Raw genomic sequence first — 16,071 nt, 5'->3', positions numbered from 1 at the left:
GACAAAATTAGTACAGTTCAGCTAAATTTGTTGGTTTTCTGACATGGACTTGTTTCTTCAGCATTGTCCACACGTTAAAGTCAGGACTTTGGGAAGGCCATTCTAAAACCTTAATTCTAGCCTGATTTAGCCATTCCTTTACCCCTTTTGACGTGTGTTAGGGGTCATTGTCCTGTCGGAACACCCAACTGCGCCCAAGACCCAACCTCCGGGCTGATGATTTTAGGTTGTCCTGAAGTAATCCTCCTTTTTCATTGCCCCATTTAAATCACCAGTTCCATTGGCAGCAAAACAGGCCCAGATCATAATACTACCACCACCATGCTTGACGGTGGGAGTGGTGTTCCTGGGATTAAAGGCCTCACCTTTTCTCCTCCAAACATATTCCTGGGTATTGTGGCCAAACAGCTACATTTTTGTTTCATCTCACATCACATGGACAAAGATAAGACCTTCTGGAGGAAAGTTCTGTGGTCAAATGAAACAAAAATTGAGCTGTTTGGCCACAATACCAAGCAATATGTTTGGAGGAGAAAAGGTGAGACCTTTAATCCCAGGAACACCATGCCAGTTTTGCTGCCAATGGAACTGGTGCTTTAAATGGGACAATGGAAAGGGAGGTTTACCTCCAAATTCAGTAGACCCATAATAAATTCATCAAAGAACCAAACTTCATGAATGTTTTTTGTGACCAACAAGTATGTGCTCCTATCACAAAAAAAATAAGAGTTGTAGAAATTATTGGAAACTCAAGACAGCCATGACATTATGTTCTTTACAAGTGTATGTCAACTTTTGACCACGACTGTAAGTGATTGCATCAGATGTTTGAGGATACAACACTACATTAGTTTAGTACAGGGCCCATGCAGCATATATTTGCTTCTTTAACTTAGAATTGCCAAGGTACTCATGTTGTTATCTACTTTATGACGTAACGTGTTCGCGTGTATGTTCTCTGCCTCTCTCTCCATCCCTATCCTTTTTCGGGAATTGAGCAGCATTCGTGTTTCTGCTCGGGCTCATTTTTGTGTCACTGATGCCCATCTGGCTGTACTTAAAACTGGGAATACAACTTCAGGGATTTAGATGCGCTGCACACACACACACACACACACACGGAAATATGCCCATACTTTTCTGCTCAAAAGCTAATAAAGCATCACATGAAAGATGGGCCATTGAGGTGAAAAGGCTGGGCTTTACAGGCCAACATGAACGCGACACCATAACATATGCCTTTTAGAAGAAGAAATACAATTATATTGCGTAGTGCCAATAAAACACGAGAGCCCATATGTGCATTAGACGTATTGTATAGTTCTGATGCGTTACGGTCACATGTGCTTCACATTCTGTCAACAAAGGGTAGAAATTATGTATAGCAAATGATTAGCCAAACAAATCAACGCTTGTTTTATTGTTGTGGTTTACTCAGTGACAGTTGGTGGGTGCAGACCTAATTGAGCAATAAAATACATGTTTTTTTCCCCACATATCCAAATGTTAGTTAGCGGGCTACTTTCTGCTTCAGGGCGGTGTAAGAGTTGAGAATAAGAGTGTTGGTCCTCCAAGTATGAACTCCTTACTTGATCCACATTTGTATCCATCAAAATGTGAAATTAGTGATTCGGGTTAAGGTGAAAATTTTGAATTTTTTAATGCCTACGTGTCAAAGTCAAGGCCCGCGTGCCAGATTCGTAATACAAGTACAACCCAAGTCTTGTGTAGCACTTTTCTACCTTCAAGGTACTCAAATCTTTTTATCTTTGTTATGAACAATATTATGTAAACTCAAAGTTATTATTATTTTTTTGGTTCTTTGTTGTTGCTATTTTTGTATTACAACATTTTATTATTTGATCATGTTGTACTGCATTTTAATCTTTTGTTTTGTGATTGTGTGATGTTTTTGCCTGGACCCCAGGAAGAATAGTCTCCACTGCGGTGTAGACTAATGGGGATCCTTAATAAATTAAACTAATAAACTAAACTAATAAACTAAACTCAAAGCACTTTGACACTATTTCCACATTCACCCATTCACACACACATTCACACACTGATGGCGGGAGCTGCCATGCAAGGCCCTAACCACCACCCATCAGGAGCAAGGGTGAAGTGTCATGCTCAAGGACACAACAGATGTGACGAGGTTGGTAGAAGGTGGGGATCGAACCAGGAACCCTCAGGTTGCTGGCAGGGCCACTCTCCCAACAGCGCCACGCTGTCCCAAATGAATTATCTGTGGCCCCCGGGATGATATTTGATTAGTATTAGAATTGATTGGCAGCCGCCTGCTGCTGTTTTGCACGCACCAATACTCCCATCAGTCTGCGATGAGGTGGCGACTTGTCCAGAGTGTACACCGCCTTCCGCCCGAATGCAGCTGAGATAGGGTCCAGCACCCCCCGCGAACCCAAAAGGGACAAGCGGTAGAAAATGGATGGATGGGCAATACTCCATCAGTGTTGGTGCTAGGAACTTTCAAAATGGGATCCCAGGGACCCCATCAAGTCATAAAAATGGGGTCCCACAGTACATTTTTGGGGTACCACTTTTTTTTTAAGCGTTTTGAAAACAAATGATAAATATCCAGTTATATCTCACATTCTAGAAGTACCCATGATTGTCACACACACACTAGGTGTAGCGAAATTATTCTCTGCATTTGACCCGTCACCCCTGAACACCCCCTGGGAGGTGAGGGGAGCAGTGAGCAACAGCAGCAGTGGCCACGCCCGAGAATAATTTTTGGTGATTTAACCCCCAATTCCAACCCTTGATGCTGAGTGCCAGGCAGGGAGGTAATGGTTCCCATTTTTTATAGTCTTTGGTATGACTCGGCCGGGGTTTGAACTCACAACTTACTGATCTCAAGGCAGACACTCTAACCACTAGGACACTGAGTTAATTACTTACATACATACATACATACATACATACATACATAATAATTCTATATTGTGTTTTGGAAAAAGGTTGTCATAAACGTTAATTAATTTAAAAAAATAATACAAAAGAAAACATTTGTAAGTAAATGTAAATTTATTCAGTTATAAAAAAAAAACATTCATTTACTTTCTTCTTTCCTTCATGGATCTAAACTTTACTGCTGCCGGTATTTTTTTTTCCTATATTTTTATTGTAATATTTTCAGAATGTGGCCAAAGTAAGACAAAGAAAACAACAAAGTGCACGCACTCACTAATAAATATGTAAAAAAATGTTCCCATGTCTGGTATTCATCAGCAAGGCCATGCTTTATTGGCAACTTTCAAAATTGCGTAATGATACAAAATCAGCACAACTAAATTCATGTAGGTCTTAAAATATAGAGCAAAACAATGGAAATATTTAAAAAGGATATCTGCAGTGTGGTCGGTTTGACGGTTGGAAGATGCTCAAAGATGCTGATCAGTTTTTGTCCCCTGAAATAAAAGGCATTGTTTTTTTGTTCCATGTGTTTACACCATGGGAGTCAAACTCTGGCCCGCGGGCCAAATTTGGCCCGCCGTGTAATTTCACTTGGCCCTTGAGGCGATATCAAAGTAACACTAGAGCTGGCCCGCCGATTATATACAGCGGTGTGGATTCACAGTGTGGCGTATATTTCTAACAGTGTTAAAGTTGTTTATACGGTCACCCTCAGTGTAACCTGTATCGCTGTTGATAATAATAATAATAATAATAATGAATTGCATTTGTTACGCACTTTACATTTGTTAAAATCTCAAAGTGCTACAAAGTATTACAAATAAAAATAGAAAGTAAGAATATATAATAAAAAATTAAAATATAATTTAATCATGACACACACTAGATAAACACTAGATAAAACAGAAACATAGATAAAAATAGAAATAAGAGCATGAAAGCACTGGATAAAAAACAGATAGGCAAGCAGTGCATTTAAAAACAAGAAGGCACAGAAATTAGATAAAGGCTGTGCTAAAAAGGTGGGTTTTTAGTCCCTTCTTAAAATGGTCGACCAACTGTGGTGCTCTAAGATGGTCGGGGAGAGCGTTGCAAAGTTCGGGAGCGATCGAGCAGAAAGCCCGGCGGCCCATTGATTGTAGCTTTGTCCTGACGGGTTTGAGGAGGTTAGTGTTTGAGGAGCGGAGGTTGCGGGTAGGGGGTTGAGGGGAAACTAGGTCCTTGAGGTAGGAGGGGGCGTTGTCGTATATGCATTGGTGAGTGAGCAGGTTGATCTTAAATTGGGTCCGGGATGCAATAGGGAGCCAGTGGAGTGATTTGAGAATAGGTGTGATATCATCACGCTTGCGCACTCTCGTCAGGATCCTCGCTGCGCTGTTTTGAATGTACTGGAGCTTTTTGATGCTCTTTTTGGGGACCCCGACGAGAAGTGCGTTGCAGTAATCAAGCCGGTGATCAAGTATGCGTTGCATTCACGTGTGTGTGCGTACAGAAGCCACACATATCTTGTGACTGGGCCGGCACGTTGTTAGAATGGATGAAAAGCGGACGTGACGACAGCTCGTAGAGGACGTTAAAGGCAGTGCCCTTAAGGCACGCCCCCAAATCAAATCAAATCAACTTTATTTATAAAGCACATTTAAAATTTACCACAGGGGTAGCCAAAGTGCTGTACAATGGGCAGGTTAAAAGATAATACGAGAACCAGGCAAACACAACACAACACAAACAAAACACGATAAAAAATAAATAAATAAAACATAAAAACAGGTTCACAGCAGGTGTATTATGGGGCGCCATTGCAGGATGGATATCACTCAGTATTAAAAGCCATGGAATAAAAGTATGTTTTTAAGAGAGATTTAAAAACAGGAAGAGAGGAGGCTTGTCTAACACTAAGAGGTAGGTCGTTCCAGAGCTTGGGAGCAGCAGCGGCAAAAGCTCTGTCACCTCTAAGCTTCAGCCTTGTGTCAGGGACCGTCAGTAGCAGCTGATCGGCTGATCTTAGGGATCGAAGGGGGCAGTAAGGCTGAAGGAGGTCGGAGAGATATGTTGGCGCGAGGTTGTTTAGACATTTAAAAACAAATAAAATGAGTTTAAAATTGATTCGGTAAGTCCACCAAGACTGTGGTCTGGGTGGACTACGAGATATAATGACTGATGAACACTTCGTTCGATAATGAAGGTTGCCTCAGCTCAAAGCCTGAGCCCCGACATAAATGAACTAGCATCCAAGAAAAGATGGCGGGCATCTGGCTTGGGCACATCAGATTAGATCAGTGTGTTGCAAACTGAGCAGTTTAAGATTAAAAGATTAAAGTACCAATGATTGTCACACACACACTAGATGTGGTGAAATTTGTCCTCTGCATTTGTCCCATCCCCTTGGGGAGCAGTGGGCAGCAGCGGCGCCGCGCCCGGGAATCATTTTGGTGATTTAACCCCCAACTCCAACCCTATGTTGCTGAGTTCCAAGCAGGGAGGTTATGGTCCCATTTTTATAGTCTTTGGTATGACTCGGCTGGGATTTGAACTCCAACCTACCGATAAAGTCCTGAATGGTTGGTTTATTCATTCTTATTTTATTTTCAAATTTATTAGCCTGTGGAAAAAGTTAATGTTGATATTTACCTCAGAAGGCTGCAAATAGAAAAGAGGCATTCAATGTTGTTTTAAATTGTATTTGATATGCCATTGATATTTTTTAATTATTATTATTATTATTTGAAACTAGATTTTGCATGTCACTATAAAGTTATATAAGCCTTGCTTGTTCAATATTCAATGCAAAACTTGTTTGGGTCCCTATTAAAAGGTTAATTTGTTCAACCTTGGCTTGCAGCTTTGTTCAGTTTTACATTTTGGCTCACTCAGTATTTGAGTTTGACACCCTTGGTTTACACCATTGAGCTTTTGATGAATCTCCTCTTGTATGATGGTTACACTTCTAAAAATGTCCCAGAGAGATGCAACAAAATGTGCGGTAGATTTTTTTTTATTCTATCTGTGAACATTTGAGAATGTAACCTCGTGCATCCTAAACCTCCGAATCTGACCAAAATCTAAATTCGATTGTCAGCTCTTTAACTAAAACTTGTCTTCCTTTCTCGCCACCCCGCAGATTGAATGTTCCAGCATATCAGAATACTCGGAAAGAATCATCAAGTCCAACCACCTTGAGAGCGGTAAGAACACTTGCATAGTCCAAGAAAGACATTGTATCAGAAAGCCACTATTGAGTGCCTGTAGACAACCACAGCGTATTAAACCGGGTATGCTATTGATCATGCAATAGATCAGTGGTTCCCAAGTATCACCTCAGAAAACACTTGGCTCTCCAATAACCGTCATAATGATCGACATTAAAAAACAGTAGCGTAGTAGGCCTAAATATTCATTAAAACAAGGCAGAGGTTTTATTTAACAAGTATGTTTAATATTGTTGGCCACTGTAGCATTATACAAAGTTCGAACAGTAACACTGTGTTTGAAGATTTAATTGAGTGATTATTTGGCATACCACTAGATGGAGCTCACGTGCCACTAGTGATGCCACAGTTTGAGAATCACTGCAATAGGTCAGCGTCCAAAGCTTTTTATGTGCTAGGATAACGTTTGGGAACCACAAATGTAAAAGACTACTCACCATATTTGTCTTACTGTTCAAGATTTGGTGCTGCAGCCTCATGTGCTTCCTTAATTTTATATCCGCACTGTTAGGTTCTGTCGGTCTTGAACCCCGACATGCAGAACATGGTGAACATAACTTGAAGTACAAAAAACAAGGTAGTATCAGTGAAGCTCGGAAGTGCACAAGGGAACATGCAACAGAAGCTAAACAGGAAACAGGGATCCAGCCCTGTGTGCAAGGCAGGCTGGCAAATAAAGAAGCCTGATTGGCAACCTGGAACAGGTGAGCCCAGATTGCCAATCAGGGACAGGTGAGGGAGACAGCGTTCAGGCCAGAAGAGAGGGGTGAAGTAAAATAAAAATAAGAGCGCAGGAAAGGTACCTAATACAGAAATAAGGAAAAATACAAAATAAAGCAAACAAACAAATTGAGTACCAAGCTTCACGCTGACAGTCACGCATATTAACCAATGGTGGACTTAGTGTTTCCCACCTAGGCCTTCAGTGATGTCCGACTTCAATGACTACCTCTCAAAATACCATCATTTATGTCGCCACATGACCATTGCTGGAGAAATACTATACAGAAACGCATTTACGCACTACTGACCATTGAAACACATCATCAGTGTACACAGTGTGTTGTTTTCTGGCGCATTTAAAAATCAATACCCCCGCATCAGCAATTAAAACATGGCTTATGTGGTACTGTCAAAATTAAAATGGCAAAAAACATATTAAACGTGAAAAAACAAAGAAATCAAATATTTCTACTCACAATTTGTAGCACTTATTCGACGCCGTAGAACAGTGGTTCTCAACCTTTTTTCAGTGATGTACCCCCTGTGAACATTTTTTTAATTCAAGTACCCCCTAATCAGAGCAAAGCATTTTTGGTTGAAAAAAAGAGATAAAAAAGTAAAATACAGCACTATGTCATCAGTTTCTGATTTATTAAATTGTATAACAGTGCAAAATATTGCTCATTTGTAGTGGTCTTTCTTGAACTATTTGGAAAAAAATATATAAAAATAACTAAATACTTGTTGAAAAATAAACAAGTGATTCAATTATAAATAAAGATTTCTACACATAGAAGTAATCATCAACTTAAAGTGCCCTCTTTGGGGATTGTAATAGAGATCCATCTGGATTCATGAACTTAATTCTAAACATTTATTTTGTTGAAGTATTATTCAATAAATATATTTATAAAGGATTTTTGAATTGTTGCTATTTTTAGAATATTAAAAAAAAATCTCACGTACCCCTTGGCATACCTTCAGGTACCCCCAGGGGTACGCGTACTCCCATTTGAGAACCACTGCCGTAGAAGTCTGTGGTACCCCTTGTAGTCGGTTGATTCGAGTGGAAGTGGCGGGCATTTCCCCATTTCATCGCCGACATGGTCTCACAAGATGTAGTTTCTCTTTAAATATCCTTCTTGAAAATGGCCTTGCAATCTATGCTACCTAGTCAACGTTTTGTTCTTCTTCTTTGTGGGTCAACACTTCCTGCTAAGTTGCAACTTGTGATTGGATACCAGTGTTTCCCACACATTCATTTATTTGTGGCGGCCCGCCACGAAAGAATTACGTCCGCCACAAAAAAAAAAAAAAAAATTTTTTTTTTTTTTTTGTCCTGTCCAGCTTCTCAGGCAAATCATATAGTTGATGTAGATGCCCATATAGGCTGTTCAGATTTACTTTACAAAAGAGAAGTGTAGGATACTTCTCTTGTTGCCTTATTTGTATTTGACCACTACTGTTTTCTGTTTATTTGTTACTGACTGTGGCAGGACACCTCTGCCTCTGTTTCACTTTATGTTGCTGGTAAATAATATGGTTGTAGTAGTAGGCTAAAGTTAAATTATTTAGTATGCACTAATTAAAGGGGCAGAGCTTTAAGAGACATTTGAGCTTTTACATTTTATAAGATATATTTTTTGTAAGAACCACAATTAATAAATATATTTCAGTGAATAACTTATTGTTCAAATCTGTATATAAATATGTACATAAAGTGTTGTAATTATATTGTAAAATGGATGGATGGATGGACGTTTAAAACAAAACTGTTATTATTAATTAGTAAGTATACATTTTTTAAGCCTTTTTAGAGAAAATCATATCATTGTAGTAAATTATGCAAATTACTCGATGATGTCATGGTGACCACGCCCATAGCCACGCCCCCACCGCCACAGGTATCTTGGCAGTTTATGGGAAACACTGGATACTCACTTTGGAGTGACAAGTGAGTATCCAATCACAGTCTCATTAACATCAGGCTACCTAGATAGGCTACTGTCAACAACTTGTGATCTGATTGGCTATCGCAACTGTCTATCAACTCTATGTGTTCTTAAATTCATCCGCTAACGGTCCCGGTGAGTATCCAATCACAGGACGCGTAAATGTCACGTTGAACGTGAGGCCATCTAGAAGGCCTTACTGACAAAAAGTCGTGATCTGTTTGGCTATCGCAATTATCTATCAACTGTATGTCCCTTTGGGATGAATTAGAACGGAGACTGAGAGCCAGGCCTTCTCGACCAACATCAGTGTGTGACCTCACCAATGCGCTTTTGGAAGATTGGTCGAAAATTCCTATAAACACACTCCGCAACCTTGTGGACAGCCTTCCCAGAAAGGTTGAAGCTGTAATAGCTGCAAAAGGTGGACCGACATCATATTGAACCCTATGGGTTAGGAATGGGATGGCACTTCAAGTTCATATGTGAGTCGAGGCAGGTGGCCAAATACTTTTGGCAATATAGTGTATGTTCAATCTGAAGTTTGGAGTTAGAACAAAAAAAGTCATTGTGAGGATGAGCGGGGATCAGAAGTCATTATAACAGACTTTTCTATCCCACTTCAGTAAACTAACACTCATGCAGAGCAAACATAAATGCCATCTTGGTCACACTTTTCTATTAAACACTGTCATAGTACAAATATTGTTTCTTTTCAAAGCCAACATCTACTTCCACGTTCCAGCCTGCCTGTTTTATACTCCGGAAATAGAAATCTTTCAAAGAAGAGAAATGTGCATGAATATCCTCCTGAGCCAGCTTCCTCTGCAGTTGGCTTTTGTGTGTTGCATAACAGGTCTACTTTTTTTTTTTTTTCCTTGAGATGTGTAAAGAAATAGACTGAAAACAGATGCACTCTGCTGAGGACGCTGGCTCTTAAGAAGATATAGAGCCATTAAGTTGAGTGTGATGGCTGACAGCACTGTAGTTAGATTCATATTTCATTGAAACAACTACACTAGGGCAGAGCTGGGAAAATATTTTGACTCGGGGGGCCACATTGAGAGAAAAAAATGTGTATGTGTGTATAAATTATATATACACTTATACTGCAAAAACTGAAATCTAAGTAAGATTAAATATCTCAAATAAGGGTGATATTTGCTTATTTTCTGTCTGCTAAGATAATTCTTCTCACTAAGCAGATTTTATGATAGAGTGTTTTACTTGTTTTAAGGGTTTTGGTCCTAAATTATCTCAGTAAGATATTACAACTTGTTGCTGAGATTTTATGACCTATATTGAGTAAAACATGCTTGAAACTAGAATATAAACAGTTGCAAAGCTGTGTCATTAACACTCACCAGTATAAAACTACTTTTTTAACGTAATAATTTCTTACTTCAATCATGAAAAAAAAATCATGATTTTGACGCAATTGTGTCTCATAATTAAAACAGATGACAGCCAAATGGACTTTGCTGTTTTATTTTCAATGAAACAATAGAAAGTACGTACTCATATGGTAGTACAGTTGGCACAGTACAGTAAACTGACAGTTAATATTTAAACATTTAACATGTGACATTTCTAACAATTTTGAACATTCATGCACATTCAGATAAATGCTTCAAAATTACAATAAAAAAAATTAGAGCGTGAGCCGGGCTGTATATATGCACACTAATTGACTGAAAAGCACGCACTTGGCGCGATGATGTCATGTTATCGATGGAAAAATGCATTTTTAGACAATATGATTTGCCTGAGCGGCTAGGAGACCCCGAGAGTAACAAGCGGTTGCCTTGTTGCCTTTCCATTAAGAACAATACATTTGTTTTTAGTGTAAGTTTGCTGGTTTCAAGAAATGTAATGCCGAGCGCATATCATTATGTCAAGATAATGGCACTAGCATTTACTTAATTTAAGAATATTTTTCAACATATTGAGCAAAAAGGTCTCTCTTTTTTTTCTACCAAGAAAAGTGCACTTGTTGTTAATGAAAATATACTTATTTTAAGGTATTTTTGGGTTCATTGAGGTTAGCTAATTTTACTTGTTTTGGAAAGTCTTGACAAGCCGAATTTTCTTGTTCTATTGGCAGATAATTTTGCTTAATTCAAATAAAATACCCCAAATTTTTGTATTTTTTTTCTTGATTTTGAACACTAACTTTTTGCAGTGCATACACCGCAAAAATTTAAATCTAAGTAAGATTAAATATCTCAAATAAGGGTGATATTTGCTTATTTTCTGTCTGATAAGATAATTCTTCTCACTAAGCACATTTTATGCTAGAGTGTTTTACTTGTTTTAAGGGTTTTGGTCCTAAATGATCTCTGTAAGATATTACAGCTTGTTGCTGAGATTTTATGACCTATATTGAGTAAAACATGCTTGAAACTAGAATATCAACTGTTGCAAAGCTGTGTCATCAACACTCTCAAGTATAAAACTACTTTTTTAAATTAATAATTTCTTATTTCAAGCATGAAAAAAAAAATCATGACTTTGACACAATTGTGTCTCATATTAAAACAGATGACAGCCAAATAGACTTTGCTGTTTTATTTTCAATGAAACAATAGAAAATACGTACTCATACAGTAGTACAGTTGTTATTAGTGAGAATATACTTATTTTCAGGTATTTTTGGGTTCATTGAGGTTAGCTAATTTTACTTGTTTTGGAAAGTCTTGACAAGCCAAATTTTCTTGTTCTATTGGCAGATAATTTTGCTTAGTTCAAATAAAATACCCCTAATTTTATTTTATTTTTTTTCTTGTTTTTGAACACTGACTTTTTGCAGTGTATAGCTGTAAAAATCTGCTGTACAGTATGTATGTTTGGGTCCCTTTTTTCCAGGAACACTAATACCAAAAGTCACAATGTCCGATAGAGTTGTAAAAACGTTATGACAGACCACCTCAAAAAAACCGGAATGGGATTTTACAGTTTTTAACCGAATGGGACACCCAAAATGTAACCCTAGAAGTAAACCTTTATTAAGAGGGAAACATTGTCATCTAAATTGTGCAAGCTTTAGTATAGCCTGTAAAGGCCCGATGATCTGGAATGAGATTGATAGGTTTATAAAATAATCACGTTTTTTAAACATTTTTAAAAAGCGTTTTAAGCTAAATTTATAGCGACGTTATGCTTAGTACATTTAGCACACCCCTTATGGTTGAGGAATTCACATTAGTCGCAGAATTTTGGTCTTGACCTCTGTATGCATGAGATATGCAACCTTCTAATCAAATTTGAATAATAGGATATTGAGACCGATTTGGTGGATTCAAAAGATTCCTTCTTATTTATAAATTAAATTGTAAATGGGTATTTTGTGGGTAGATTTTGAAATGTATTGTATTGTACTGTCTTTTGTATGTTATATGATGATGTGTATTTTAACTGCAGGTCCCTGTCCATAAGCTGTGCGCTTCAAGGGATGACCTTTTTGCAGAACGGACTCTGATATTAACCAAAGAAACAATAATGTAATACAAAATTATGTCTGTCAGTAAATAAATAAAAGTAACCAAATTAATAAATAAACATGAAAATAAAGAAAGTGGGATTTACAATATTAACTATGAACACTAAAACACTGAATATCAACAACATATAAATATCGCTCCTCTCTTACTTCTCAAACCAGCCCCTCGATAGTTGTGTATCTTTTACAATCAAGCAAAAAACAACACAAAATGTAACAAACAGCAAAATATGAATGCAAAGTGTAGGAAACACCTACAATACGATGTTATCACGTACAAATCTGCTTCTGCTTCCGTCTGCACTAGGGCATATGATCTACTGAGAGTCCAAATAACAAGCAAAAATAAATAAAAAAATAAATAAATGCAGGCTATCTACTTACATTGCGTGATCTAGACAATAGAGCCTACTTTTTCTCTGCGACCAGAAGTGGGGAGTGTAGCCAAAAGATTGTACTCAAGTAAGAGTGCCATTATTGTAGAGTAATGTGACTCAAGTAGCTGTAAAAAGTAAGAAAAAGTAACAACAAGCAAGCAAAATCTACTGAGTAACTTGTGATTTATTTAGTAGCTATTTTTCAATGATATAGAAGTTGACGTTTGTGTGTAAGAGACACGACTACAGCATGTACTACGAAAGGTGCACATTTACCAGTAACTTATGTTATAACCGGGCTAATGTCGGCCTGGGCGATATGGCCTGAAAATAAAATCTACAATTTTTTTTACAAAAAATTAAATTTACGATTTTTTTCCCACTTTTTAAAGAAACCGATGAATACAAATGAGAGGAATATTTCAAAACACCTGTTGCTTTTATTTGATCGAAAAATAGAAGTTTGAAATGGCACTGTAACGGTACAGTGGGAGAAGGAGACGGCACGGAGGCAGGGACGTCGTTAGCTTGCAGCGTGTTTATTAAAATATATAAATTAAATGTGTGACTGTGTGTAGCGATTATATGTGGAGTGTTACCGGGTGGTGTTGAAGGTGCGTGTTGAGATCGGTGCGGAAGTCCAGAAAGGGAAAGGCAGGCTCGGAGGTCCAGGGACAGGCAGGAGGTCGGAGGCTGGAGCGAGGCGTCGTTCGGGGGCCAGTCGTGAGGTCGAGATCCAGGAAGGCAGCAGGGAGTCCAGAGGGGATCCAGGGAGACGAGACACACAGCTCGAAACCAGGAGATGACTAAGGGCTGCTGGATGACGACACAGGACAAGACACAATGAACACAACAAAGGGGAAACACAAAGAGTGAGGAAGCACATGAGCAAGGAAGCTAGAGAGGTGTAAGGCTTACTGTACTGGTACAAGTAGCTACGTTCTGGCACTGGAACGCAGGACACGCTGGTTTAAGACGGCAGGGAAGGTCTCATCAGCGTCAGGTGTGTTGATTGTTGAGTGCGTGCTGCAGGCGAGGAATGCCTGTGGGCGTGTCCTGTGGCGTGCTCAGCAGAGTGAGAGGCGGAATGTGCCGTAACAGACACTATGTTTTTGTAAAGGGGGTTATTTTTGAACAGATATAAATTGGACTTTGTAAATAAATTTAAAAAAATAAATACAAATTAAACAGATGAATCAGATTCATTTTAACTGTTGGAGCTCATTCTGGCATATTTACTGTGATGTGTTTGCTAATATGTGGATCAATATGCATTGTCCTAATCTAATAAATTATCCAATATAGAGTTTCCTATGGAAAGCAAAACTTCCGTTTTAATACTTCTCGGAACAAAACTGTAGCATAGCATTGCATGCAAATAAATCAACTCCAACTTTGAGATCAATAAAGTCCAAACTTACATCTTCTGTCCTGAATATACTTGTGCAAATAAAACTGTAGCATTGTGTGGACTCAATAGTTTTATTGGGTAGATAAAAACAAGCTTTTTCACTATCATGGCATCTTTAGCGACCGCTTTAGTGATCATTTTTCCACTTCAAGGTTCAAGGTTTTATTGGTCACATGCCGAGTACACCACAGTGAAATGCTTTTTTCTATGCTCTTCAGATATTGCGTACAGTGGGATCCAAACACTAGTTGCTGAATCTAATACACTAAATACAAAAAATACAACAATTTCCATAGCTCTGATGTACATTAATTACAAGACAATAGATTGCACAATAAGTCCCTGTAGTTATGGTAGAAGTATCAGTAAAAGTAAAAGTACAGTAGTCACATACAGTACCAGTGCAATATCAAATAGTACAACAGTATATACAGTATACACAATATATACAGTATAGGAAGTAATAAATATTAAGGTGTCTACAGTTCTTTTGGCAGTTGAGTAGTGACAGTAGTATGAACGGAGGTAATGGAACAGTATGACTTCTTTATACTCTTGTTTTTACATTATTTACAGTCTTTGAATGAAGAGTATTGTAGTCCGATAATTAACTTTGATTCTTTGTTATCATACATGGTACCTTGTGTAAATGATGCCACCACAGTAAGCTGTAGTTTGCTAGTTGTTACGGTCGTGTTTGCCTCGTAAAAACTGTCATGTCCTGCCAATATCAAATGCTGGAAATGAAACAAACTTTGCAGCCTGCAGTCACGTATGTTGCTGCAAATCTAAACCGCAGACAACACTATTATTTTCTTTCTTTGGAACGTCTCGCTATCGTTTGTGTTAGCATTAGCAATGTTTTGTAAGGCCTGTGAATCTCCGCTAGGGAAGTAAGGGGGAGGTTGGAATCTCCTGGAGGGCGAAAAATGCCGGAGCAAGAGGAGAAAAACATAGATTTTGTGTACTTTTTAAATGGTCTGCAACAAATAAAATCTAATTTAATGCCCAACCCTAGATTGATGTTTAGCATATGTGCAGCTAAAACATTAAAAAGAAAACATCTATAAAACTTACAGTACCGCAACATGTTTTCTCTAGATGGAAGTGTAATTATTGTAGGCTGAAATGTGAACAATTCATCTGAAAGATTACATTGCGTGATATAATTGTTTTTTTCTTGAAACGTTGCCTTGAAAAGTTGACGTCATGTGACTGTTTACAGTGTGTCGTTGGACTGCGGACATGTGGCTGCCAGGTTTTCTTTTTGTTTGGTGAAATGGAGCCAAACGTCACTAGTGACCCTCCAATTAGCCCACGTACAGTACGCAGAGAGGTTCATGGAATGGGTTTCCATGGCGGAGCAGCTGCATCCAAGCCATACATCACCAAGTCCAATGCAAAGCGTGGGATGCAGTGGTGTAAATCACGTCGCCACTGGACTCTAGAGCAGTGGAGACGCGTTATTTGGAGTGATGAATCACGCTTTTCCATCTGGCAATCTGATGGACCAGTCTGGGTTTGGAAGTTGCCAGGAGAACGGTACATTTCGGACTACATTGTGCCGAGTGTGAAAATTGGTGGAGGAGGAATTATGGTGCGGGGTTGTTTTTCAGGAGTTGGGCTTGGCCCCTTGGTTCCAGTGAAAGGAACTTTGAATACTCCAGGATACCAAAACATGTTGGACAATTCCATGCTCCCAACCTTGTGGGAACAGTTTGGAGCGGGCCCCTTCCTCTTCCAACATGACTGTGCACCAGTGCACAAAGCAAGGTCCATAAAGACATGGATGACAGAGTCTGGTGTGGATGAACTTGACTGGCCTGCACAGAGTCCTGACCTGAACCCGATAGAACACCTTTGGGATGATTTAGAACGGAGACTGAGAGCCAGGCCTTCTCGAACAATATCAGTTTGTGACCTCACCAATGTGCTTTTGGAAGAATGGTCAAAAAAGCCTATA

General features: G+C 38.7%; 1 protein-coding gene across 2 annotated transcripts in view; it reads left to right on the top strand.

Annotated features, from left to right (window-relative positions):
• The window catches only part of LOC133641599 (protein arginine N-methyltransferase 8-B), a 90,458-nt gene that overhangs the window by 34,388 nt on the left and 39,999 nt on the right, over positions 1-16,071 (top strand). For both annotated transcript variants that reach the window (XM_062035439.1, XM_062035438.1), the window contains one exon: positions 6,059-6,122. In XM_062035439.1, the coding sequence (XP_061891423.1) occupies positions 6,059-6,122 (64 nt within the window). The remainder of the gene's footprint in view (positions 1-6,058; positions 6,123-16,071) is intronic.

The sequence above is a fragment of the Entelurus aequoreus genome, linkage group LG24, assembly GCF_033978785.1.
Source record: "Entelurus aequoreus isolate RoL-2023_Sb linkage group LG24, RoL_Eaeq_v1.1, whole genome shotgun sequence".
Lineage (NCBI taxonomy): Eukaryota > Metazoa > Chordata > Actinopteri > Syngnathiformes > Syngnathidae > Entelurus > Entelurus aequoreus.
Note: the sequence above shows the minus strand (reverse complement) of the source record. Positions and strands in the feature narration are given on the sequence as shown.